The sequence below is a fragment of the Cimex lectularius genome, unplaced genomic scaffold (assembly GCF_000648675.2).
Source record: "Cimex lectularius strain Harlan isolate CLEC.00 unplaced genomic scaffold, Clec_2.1 scaffold7, whole genome shotgun sequence".
Lineage (NCBI taxonomy): Eukaryota > Metazoa > Arthropoda > Insecta > Hemiptera > Cimicidae > Cimex > Cimex lectularius.
In genome coordinates, this window is record NW_019392731.1 from 3,843,009 (window position 1) to 3,855,314 (window position 12,306).

Consider the following 12,306-nt stretch of genomic DNA (forward strand, 5'->3'; position numbering starts at 1 on the left):
TTTTTTCATTGTTAAGCATAAATGATCATATCACGTAAATGTTGAATGTAAAATATTGAATATCGCTATTATTAATGTTTCAACAACATTTATACGAACCATAAAAAACAAATATTCTGATGTGATCATCATTGATTAAGGTGTAAATAAACTACTGAGAGGTTACATAGATAAAAATAATACTGGCCCTAGCAGTTAATTTTAAACTTGCGTTTCTCTAATATAGACTTCAAAAATCAGTGTAGTTTAACACGTTTAATTCACACATTTTATTTATTTTTTGGATAAATGGATATAAAACATTTGCATTTCTTACACTTTCATTATATATTTTTTAAGTGTATTGAGATTCGGCGTTTGATTTTCTTTTCTTCTCCTTCCTTTTAACTTTTCCCATACAAACTTTGATGAATGATCGGAAATTAGTAAACTGACTGTTCATCGCCACGAACAGCCAAAGAAGAAATTTCACAATTTTTGATATTTTTTATGTTTTCAGGTGGCCTGGATCCACATTGACCGTCAGATGATACTGACTATCCATAGGCACGTCATTGCGAGGATGCCAAGGTTCAGCGTTTCCCACGACAACCACAAAACATGGCTGCTCAACGTTAACCAGGTTCAGCAGGAAGATCGGGGCTACTACATGTGCCAAGTTAATACGAACCCGATGATCAGTCAAGTCGGGTACTTACAAGTAGTAGGTAAGTACTACATTACAAGTAGTTAAATGGTATAATTAGCATTTTTGGACATTCAATGTACACCAAACAACACCAAATTATTATTACAAAACAATAGTAAAGACTGTTTGTAACAGAAAAAGTGTGATTTGACGGTATTTTGTCTTCATTTTATCTTCATAATTAGTTTTCTGGACTTAAAAAACAATACATTGGTTACAAGGGCAGACTAACCAAACAACAACGTGAAAAAGACAGTAATTAATTATTATAATATTTTCTGATTATATTTATAGCATAATAATAAAGAGCACATAAAATTCAGTCTGTGGTCTCGGATATATAATATAGTTACTTTTTTTCCATAATAGTTATGTATTACATTACGGCGTGGTCGAGTAGTTGGAGTGTCGGGCTTAAATCGGCATGTTTATATCTCTGCTTTATTCATCTTATGTAGGTGTTAGTTAAAAGCTTATAATTGTTTTCAAATCTTGACTGATGAGAGAGAGAGAGAGAGAGAGAGAGAGAGAGAGAGAGAGAGAAAGAAAGAGAGAGTGTGAGGAGAGAGAAATACGAAATAGCGTTTTTTTTCTTCTTTTAGAGTTATGATATCTTAGCTTACCTCATACCTCGTAATTTTGTTCCGTGCTTGAGTTTTTCCTTCTCAAGCTATTTCTGAAACTCCAACTTTATCACATTATCCAATGCCTAGTAGTGCTCCCTAACTATGGGGGACCGGGCTGAACTTCATTGACTCATTGGTCAGCCTGTTAGGTTTCTTCTACACCTTCATATTCCATAACTTCCTCCAAATAACCGTATTATTTTTCGAGAATAATTAAACAAATTAGTCATGTCCAGGATAGTTCCAATCTAAAAGCATAAACATTTTGTGCCTTTATAGCTATCTGACTTTCCAAAAGTATGCCTAACCTTCGGGCATCCGGCATGTATTTATCACATTAGCGGTTCTGGGTTCGAACCCCGTCGTAGTCCAGATACTATGGAGACGTATTGCAAACTGAGCTGATTCAACTTCGACACTCAGAAGATAATTGGATGTTATGCTTTAATATATGACTGGAATTATTTTTAATACTAGTTTATGCTTGCCCAAAGATGAAAAATTATTGATATGAAAGATTAATTACTTTAATTAAAGATTAAAAATGTTGAAGTTCGGTCGTTTTTGAATACTTCAGCCTGACTATTCTTGCTTTTGTTGTCAGTTAAACGTTGTTTTGACATTTCGACTCTAAAAAAAATATTTATAGACCTGAAGATTGGAAAGACTTAACAGGAAGTTCGAATTGTATATGATATAAAGTTTTACTATTTTTAGTTTCAATAGTTTTTTGAAATAATATTTAACATTTGTGTCTTCGTAAGAGATGCGGTTGTTTCCAATTTTTCCATAAAAATTTAGGCATTTCATATTATATGGATTTGTTTCGCCATAAATGTTTATGACTCAAGGTAACTTATTGACGGTTAAGTATGTAAATATATTTTATTACATCTTTCTATTTCCTAACACTGTCACACCACGTTTGATTTCATTATTTTATACTATTTTATTGATGGTTTTTATACTACGTATTCTCCTTTCAATTTTTTCTCTTTTAAATTCATTATATTTAGTGGGAAATTACCAAATTAATTCTTTCAAGTAATTAATCTTTTTTTTTGTATGGTTTTGGTGGAAATGAAAAAGCTAGTGCCACGAGCGGAATTCGAACAAACGACCTTCGGCTAAATACGCCGCTGCTCTACCACGAGGGCTATCGTGACTTCGATCCACTCGGACACCAACTCCCCAACTCAACCTACAACTTTTCGAATTTTACCTCTTTTTACCATTTTGGTGTCCGAGAGGTTAGTGCAGCGGCGTATTTAGCCGAAGGTCGTGGGGGTTTTTCATATCAACCAAAACCTTACATAAAAAATTAAGTAATTTTCTCTCATTTATTTTCTTTCTCCGTGTCAAACAAGGTTTAACCAATTGTAAAATATTTTTTCTTATATTAAACAATAATAACAGGCGAGTTCTTGCACAGGTAATGAACCAACCTCTTTGATTTCTAATGAACAGAAATGATCTTTCTATTTATACACGGTATATATTATAAAGAAAAATATCAATATATAGATAGAAAGTATCGTCAGTTAATTTATCTATCATATAAACAAAATTTTTTCGTCCGAGTAAACTAAAACAGCGAGAAAAAACAGATCAAAATAGACGGAAACAACCCAGCGTGTTAATCCATCATCTCCAAACCTGGAGAAAAAATCTTAAAACATTTCGTCCTAGTTGGACACATCAACAAAATTATTTATTTTGTTTGAGAATTGGTATTTTTATTTGGTTAACGATTTGAAGGGAAACTGTCTTATCTTATCCTTTTGTATTATTTTATGTAAACATGATTAATTAGTAATTTTATTTTCATGAATGCTTTGAAACAACAAATCTGATTAATTATAAAACGGCCTTTTTTTTTCTTTTCTGTAGTTGTTTTAATCTGATAATCATTATTAATAACACGATTCTTTTATTGCCCTGTCTTTTCTTTTGGTTCAAATATATAATGACTTCGTAAGGTACTCCATTGTAGTCTCTAGTTGACTTTTTTCCGTTAAAAAAAGATGACCCAAAGAAAAGATCATTAGTGTTTTAATGGCTCGTTGAATTAATGAGTGAAAATGATGATCAATAATTCGACTTCTTTAAGCGGGCCGTGGCCTGTTGCAATATGAATACCTCCGGCCTGACAATCTATTGAAATATAAATGGAACGATTTCCTGATACACTTGCTACTGTTATACTCCACCTATTGTTCGCTCAAGTTATTAAAATCAGCCGGCTTATTTCTCGCATAATTATGAATTTGTTGTTTCTGCCACTCCAAGTCTATACATATGCTTCGGGAGTCTGGAGTGTCCAATTAGCAGTCCAACTATTACGCTAGATCTAGTTCTACTGTTTAGAGTAGATAGTAGATCTGTTACTTTCTGCGATGATCCTTTGATAAATTTTATCACAGGCTTTTGTTCTGGGCTACAATCTCTTTGGGCGGAGGACTTATTATTAATCCATTTCTAATGGATCCGCGTTTTTGGCAGTTAGGTAATTCACAAACCGAGATCAGGGCCGATTCAGACAAAAAGATTAAAATCGATTCAGCAAAATAGCCACTCTTCGTGAAAAATCCACTTGCTCACCTGTAGCGGAATTCTTCAAATCCCGCCTCAATAAATTCTCGCCCGACGTAAACTGTCTCCTCAATCTCTTCCTGCCACATACGAAATATTTTCACAGGTTCGTCGGAAGAGGATTAAGTCTATCCTCAGTTGAACACTTATTATCATCACCGATTTTGTGCCGTGCTCTATTTTTGAGAAAACACATTTCTACTTAATATAAAACTCAAAACGTAAGTTCCATCAAGTGTGATATTTCCATATTTCTTCTTCTTTTCGTTATTGGATCATTTTTATTATCTCGACGTAACTGATATCAGATTAAATAAAACCTAACCCGAGAAAGTCTGCCCTCTGGGACTATTGATCCCAGAGGACATTATAATATACTGTATGAGGTATTTATGAAAGACATGGCCTTTTATTTTTCCGCTGCCAGTTTTATTGCAACATTAATTGTAAGAATTGTTCCAACAGAAATTTCTCACGTCGAATCCCCTGTTTTTATTAGATTTTTAATAAGGTGCCACGATAGTTGGCCTGGTGGACAACGATTTTTTAAAAACCTAATGCCTTTTTTTACAAAGTGCTCTCAATGAAAAAAATATATCACAAATTCAAAAATCTACGATTTCTTCTGTTGGAAGGAATGTTGAAATTCGTTTTCATAACTCGATAATTTTTAATGATGATTTTGATTAATTTTTGTGGTTTAAAGTTAGGTTTAAAAAATCAACAAAAAAATAAATTTTCATTTTTGTTAGTTAATTTCAATTTTTTCCATGAGTTAAGCGATAAAACAAGTTTATTGAATTGTAAAAGAAAACTTCAATATTTGTAGAATAAATCGATGGTTGAAGATGATTTATATTTTATTTTCATCTAATTGATTTGGAGTTTCAGATAACAATTTTTTGGTACAGAAAGGCCTTTCAAAATCTCTGAAAAAAATCAGGGCATTACATATGAAAAAAGTTGACCACCAGGTTCTAACACATCAAAATTCTAAGTACTTAGTAAAAAATGTACCTTTGGTTCTATATTTAGTATTACAACAAAATAATCAGAGTGGAACTAAAATGCTAGTTCTTTTATAATAACTCAAGCGATATAATCCGATTCTTGGCAAACTCCGAAGAATCGTTCCGTTTGGTAGGAGCGAAGGATTTTGGAAAAGCACAATTTAATGGAAGCACAATGTGACTCGTCAAAATAAGCTCTCCGTCAATTTTTTTCATACTCAAGGCATGAAGGTTTATATAGATATATATCCTAAAATTAAATAAAAAATATATACAACTAAATTAATATAAAACTTGCAACTTGCAGAGTTACAAAATTTCAATTTATTTATTGCAAATTAGAAAGATCATATTTGAACATTTACGCTATAATGGGTCAATTAGGACGTTATGTTTTTTAAACAAATGTATAGTCCATTCAAAGGCTGATGTTTTAAATTAATTTAGTTTTTTTTCTCTTTGGAACCATATTTAATAACTATAGTCTTAGGAGAGAATTAAACGCAACGGTTCACTCCGGCTTTAATTACGGGAGCAGGTACCCGCTTTTCGTATTAAACTAATTTGAGCCCAACAAGGTACTATCAATAAAAACGTAATAACGTTTCGAACTTAAAAAAATAAACTGAAATTTAGAAATATCCTTGAAATAAATCGTTGAAAAGAGTAAATGAAAAATGTAGTCGTAGTATTTAATTAACCGTTGAAAATCTATCTTTCTGTCCCTATTTCTCTCGGCTTTCATACGCGAAGAGAAGGCCATCATGGCCATCCCATGAATAGCTCTGAAACTGGAGTACCCCTCGTGTCTGAATCGAGTGGCTTCCGGAATTGACATCATAGAGTGGAACCACTTGCATTCAATGTTCTCTCTTGTTTTTAAATGATTATTTTACAAAATACGAATATTTTAAAGAAATTCAATTTGTGGAAAAAAACGTTGAATAAATTTATATGCGAGTGTATTACTATTTAATAAACAAACAGTTATAGAAATACTTATCAACAAACTTCAACCTATTGTTTCAAAGTTTAAATTAAACCACAACAGCATAGTTTTCATTTAGCTAGATCAACAACAACCAATTTAAACTTATGTCAGGACTATAATATAAATTGTTTTGCTGCTCATCAACAAATATGTATTATACAGGGTGTCCCGGAAAAAGTCCGTATTGTCCACAATCTGTTTCTCAATTGTATTACAGATATTTCACTCTTCGTGTTACTTCAAACTTTTTTTCCTTCACTTGAAAAATGTTAGTCTTACGATAAATGTGATTATATGAATGGAAAGAGTATTAAAAGTCCTACTAGATCCATTTCTTTGTTGGAAACGTAGGAAATACAGACTGAGTAACAGTGAGTAGCTTTATCTGTCTATAAGTTTTAATAAAAATACATCTACATATAGGGAATTCTTAAAAATGATGTCTATTCGGTGCCTGTCACAATTGTGAATGATCTCATAGATAAGTTTGAAGAATCATGTGCCCTTGTGAGAGAAGCATAATGAACTCTAGACAGACTTATAATCTGTCAGGATTCGTTGTCAGACTTGTGTTATATATAAAGGTGGATATTTTGAACATTTTAGCATAATTTATAGAAACATCTTGTTTTTTCTTATATATAATTTTGTACCAAAATGTCTTTTTATTTACTTTATATTATTTTAATAATTTTTTAAAGAAAAGTTTCACTGACATAATGTCTAAGTTTTTAAACCATTTGTAATCGAAAAATCTTTAACAATTTAATGTAAGTTTTACATTGCTGAAAATTGACCTTAATGAAATTAAGATCAGGTGTTCAATGTTTCTGTTTCTAAAAGCGCCATATCTGTCAGCATTTACAAAGCCAAGGAAATCTCACTTAAACATAATGAAAGAACGTTAGAAACTGCTTTTGTATTTTCTTTGCTTAACCTTAGAGTAAAAAAAAATAAATGAATCTAATACGGTTTTCAATGTACCTGGTTAATCAAATTTACTGTAAAATTAACATTTTAGGGACTTCAAAGATAGACTTCAACGACGTTCCTTCAAGTTTACTAATTGGCCCTTTCTTGTTTAAACTTTTATAAATGATATTTTATATTGATTTTTATATATTAGTTTGTCATTGTTTATCTATGAGTCTATAATAAAAATTTTAACACACTATAAATTTTTTTGTCCAACTATGAATCTTGTTTTCAAAAAAATAAGGCCTTTCTTAACTTAAAAAAATATATTCTATTTACTTTTTATCTTTCCAGTTTCATACAAAAATCTATATATGCACACAATCCGCAAGAGTAATCCAACTAATAATTATATCTATAAACATAAATTCATCACATTGCTGCTGGTTAATTTTAAGTTTGTTTTATTATTACAATAACAAAAGAGTTTTACTTTAATCATGGTAGCTATGAGAAGGCTGTCGGAAAAATGGCCTAAAATGGATAGCTGTAAAAGAAATTTACATAAAATTAAGGTAAAGAAGAACAAGCTGTAGAAGATCGTCTTTCTTACTATTTCCAGAAAAATACCCTTTATGACCTATTCTGGCTTGACTTAAAACTTTGTACCCCCTTTTTGTTAACGGTTTTATCGCCATTTGTATGACTCAATGTTATGATACATATTTACAAATAACACTGACCCTGCAAATGTCTGGAGAGGAATTATCTAAGATTGTTGCTCTTCCAACTTTACTCAAGGGCTATTTCCGGACGCGGTCCTGGGGTCGTCTCTACTATAGTCGTCGGACGGGATTATAGGGTTAGATGATATTGGTCTAATGGGTTGGGGTGAATGGAGAGTTTATCGTGGAATCTAGAAAATTATGTTGGGTTTAATTTATTTACAAAGGGTATTTTGAGCTCATTGTGGTATTGGAGACAGTAGGGAGCGCTGTTTATGAATCCGTGCACTTTGAATCGGAAGGACAGAATTTGGTGAATATTTGTATATTTTGGCAGCCAAGTAGTTTAGAGATTAGTCTGGAGAGTCTGTTTAACACAACGTAGTATCGTAGTCGGTTTTAGGGTTTTTCTTCGGGCTGTAGAAATAAAGCACATTTGTTTTTATTTATCTTTATCCTCCAAAGTTTGCTCCATTTGGCTATTGGTCGGACGCGTACTGGAACTCTTGCAAAAATTGCAGTAATGTGATCAGAGGTAGACATCCGAAGATTAATTTTTGATACTTCGAATTGTATAAACCGATATACATTCATATTGAAGGTCTCATGTCCTTTCTTATATTAAATTTTGCATATCTCTTTGAAACACCTGACAGCATTTTAATTACGTTCTATAAAAATTCACATTTTACCAATTACATTAGATACTCCAGCATACTGTATCAGTACTTAACCTTCAACTGTTGATCATTATCACGTATCTCTCAATCAACTTAAAGATAATGCCTGTTTTACTACATGCAATTAGTGGTTTTCAAATAAAAAGTAAGTCTTTGCATACTTTGTTTTATTTTATTAATTTAGTTTTAATTGTATATTAAAATTTTATAATATTTATTTCAAAATTTTCTATAAGATGTCTACTTGTAACTGGGGTTATACCCTTAAATAGTAAATTAATAAAAGGTAAAAATTGTTTATTAACAAACAAAATTTAAAAAAAAAATCTTCCATTAAAATTCATTAAATTATCTCTTTTTCTTTATGGGGACAATGGAATTTCAGAAGGGATGCATACTATTTCCAGACGGTAGCAAGTTTTACTTATACACTCCACTTTTTCTCTTATTTTTAAAATTCATTCTGAATTATTCATTGATTTATGCAAACAAGCCAGCGGGGCCGCAGGGTCGCTCCACCTGCGGGGTGCTGCACTCGGTTGAAACCTGATTTGAATATAGTATTAGGTTTCTGACTTTAAGGAAGTGTCACCAACTCAACGAGACCAGGAGAAATCGTCTACATTGATATTTACCTATAGACACGGATAAGGCTGCTAACTCCAATCAATGAAGGGCAAATAGGTGTGAGAACCTACTGGAATTCCTTATTAACCGGAACAGAGTAAACAGCGGAAGATACTTTACTGTAATCCCCGCTTAACACAAAACCCACAAATGGCTTCCGTATATCACGGAGATTAATTATTACGTCCTTGAAATTAGCTTTTCTCCTGGAAGGATTACTCAAGAGAATTATTAAAAATGACAGATCCCAGCTTTGAATTTCTAACCCATGCTATTAGAAAATTTGAATTTTCCATAAAATGTCAAAACGTTATTATGTCACTTACCATTATAAAGGAAATGACAATGATAATTGATGACGCCCAACTATTTTTCAACGAGAATTTTTTTTATTTACATGTCATATTTTGCTTCCTCTTTATCTTTCTCTCTCCCCCTCTTTCACTCTTACTCGCATTTCTTTGCTTTATTTCTCCAAACTTTTTCACTCGATTCACTTTTTTTTCTCATTGTACTTTTTTTCATGTGCATTCTGTTCTCTCTCTCTCTCTCTCTCTCTCTCTCTCTCTCTCTCTCTCTCAAACACACACACAAACACTTTCTCTCTCTCTCTCTCTCTCTCTCTATCTATCTATCTACCTACCTGTCTCGCTTTGTAACGATCATTATCTTTTAACTACTCGGCTTTCTTAGTTTTCTCTTGTTTTCCATTCTACTTTCTCACTATTTACCTATAGCTTTTTCTAATCTACTTATTTTGCCTTACAGCTTGATCTCTCTCATCTTCTTTATCTCTCTCTCTCTCTCTCTCTCTCTCTCTCTCTCTCTCTCTCTCTCTCTCTCTCTCTCTCCCCTCTCCCTCCCCCCTCTCTCTCTCAATCAAAACCAAGTCGTTGGATGTAAGAGTGGTTGATGATATGTTGTGTCTACAAATAAAACATTAATCAATCAAATCTCTTTGTGACTGAATACACACAAGCAAAGAGCAATCTGTAATTAATTTTAAATGCTAAGTTTCATATTGCCACTCTTCTTTGTAGTTCCTCCTAATATCCTGGACGACCAGAGCACGCCATCGTCAGTGGCTGTCAGGGAAAACCAAAACGTTTCCCTCACTTGTAAAGCCGAGGGTCTTCCTCTGCCCAAACTCTCTTGGAGACGAGAGGACGGACAACCTATCAACATAGATAAGAAAACGAAAAGTAAGTAATATTTTCATTTCGAAAAACAGGAGAGTAATTAAACTTTTTTGAATGTTTTCCAGTCAATATCCAAGAAGGAGAACAGCTCAATTTGACAAGAATCACACGAAACGAAATGGGCGCATACCTTTGCATAGCGTCGAACAGCGTTCCGCCTTCCGTCAGCAAGAGGATAATCCTAGACGTAGAATGTAAGTCAAATGTCAAAATGAATACATTTCTTACTACTTAGTATAACAAACAGAAGGATTGAAGGTTCAAATCGTTTGACTTTTGTGGACAACGTATAAAACCGAAAGTTTACATGAAATTAGAAATTTTTAAAAATTTCGTTTCTCATATGACCAGAAAATGCTCTTTATTTTATATTTTAAGCATCCAGAGTCATCATTTAAGCACAAAGTTGAATGTGGGATTTGTCAATAAGATAAAACGTCTTATTGCTTTAATATCGCGTCTCGATTGTTCGGTTAACGTTCGGAAATAACAATCTCGAAGGTATTATTTATCCCTCCCCCAGGAATGGGGTATAATTTGAGGGTCAATAAAACCGGATTGCAGAGCATTTACAACGGGGTCATTCGCTTTCTCATTACCAATGAGACCTTTTGAACTTGAAACTCAAACAAGTTTAATTCTAATGGCATTTAAGATTTATTGTCTGTCTATAATATATAGATTTGAAGTACCAGTTTTTTATTTATAAGGACAAATATAAAACTTAAGATTCCTAAATTGCGAGTTCTTTTTTAGTATACAAGACAAAAAATGCGTTATTTTTGACCTTTTAATGTACTTTTATTTGCTTTTTTTTTAATTTTTCATATATTACATCTACTTTCAAGTAAGTACCATGTAATAATGAGCAAACTAATATATACACAATTAAAAACAACAATGAAGAAAATACGCATTAATATTATTCCAATGATACTAAAATATTATATGCTTACTTGATACTTGGGTCATTATCACTTTCACTATCGTCACCATCACTTCTTACGAGCTCTGGCGGCCGGTGTCTCTTCAGTCAGTGAGAAGGTTTCTGCGATGCGAGGTTTTGAATGTGCTGATCTTCGGTTGTTGGGAGAGTTAAAATTTGCGGTAATGGGAACGGTTTTCATCTTGAAGGAAAGAAATATTTAAGTTAGGTTCGATCAGAATGGAGTATCTAGTATTTTTCGTGGGATTAAGGATTTGGCAGTTTGAAAGCGCCGGTTGTTGGAATGTGGCTGAATCCCACATTTCAAGTCCATACCGAACGGCCTAACTTTGGTATGCACGAGCTCTACATCGTGTCATAACCTGACGTTTCAGTCTGTGTGAAGATACCACGTCAGGCGTCCGACGATAAACAGACCGAGGTAACACACCTTGTCCGTTGTTGGGAGGGGAATATTATTTAAGAAAACAGGAAGGAAGGTCTAATTTGAGAGTAAAGACAATGTGGATGGATTTGTGTGCGTTAAATTTTATCCTATTCTTTTTTCACTAAGACTCTAATAGGTTTCGATTAGAAATTAAAAGATCGGAGTTGCTAGAGAGAATTGCTGAATGGTGTGCAAATGTAAATGTGATGGTTTGGGGGTGTACTGGAATGACAGCTGTGAACACTTGATTTATTGTAGGGATCAAAACGCTCCCCTACCAGCATGGATAAGGATGCAGAGAAGGAATGGCCTTCAATGACTTGGAAAAATAGGTCAGTAAGGCAACTGTACCGTGTGGGATAGAAGGTGGAAGGATACCCTTGAGCTTACGTCAAGAAAGGACTCAGAACAGTACTATCCCATCTCAAGGGAGGAATATTTACCACTCCATGCACTATTGAACAGTTGAATGACAATTGTTAAAACCAAATTAATGGTCGGTGATTATATTTTGAGAATTTAGAATTGAAAAAATTATTTTCAATAGGACCCTTTCTAAAATTTTACCCAAAAATGGGTAGTAGACTTATTGGCCTATACAAAGTCAAATTTAAAATTACATATGTAAAATTTGCTGAAGAATGTACTACCATTTTATTTGAATGGTTGGCGGATATCCATGTATTCCATGCCATATAGCGTTAGAAGAGTTTCTACATTTTTTACCAAAAATGGTACTAGCCTTATTGGTCTTTAATTATAAAAATAGTGTTTTTTATTACCGGTGATACAGGAGTGTTCCTACGCTAAAGGTGGATACAAGGAAGTTGTACAAACTACTGATCTGAATAGATATGAAATAAATGTGTTGGTCTTTTTG

General features: G+C 33.1%; 1 protein-coding gene across 4 annotated transcripts in view; it reads left to right on the forward strand.

The window, feature by feature from the left end:
* The window catches only part of LOC106668645 (lachesin-like), a 75,247-nt gene that overhangs the window by 36,426 nt on the left and 26,515 nt on the right, over window positions 1–12,306 (forward strand). For all 4 annotated transcript variants that reach the window (XM_024226797.1, XM_014397584.2, XM_024226798.1 and 1 more), the window contains exons 3-5: window positions 500–707; window positions 9,895–10,056; window positions 10,119–10,247. In XM_024226797.1, the coding sequence (XP_024082565.1) occupies window positions 500–707; window positions 9,895–10,056; window positions 10,119–10,247 (499 nt within the window). The remainder of the gene's footprint in view (window positions 1–499; window positions 708–9,894; window positions 10,057–10,118; window positions 10,248–12,306) is intronic.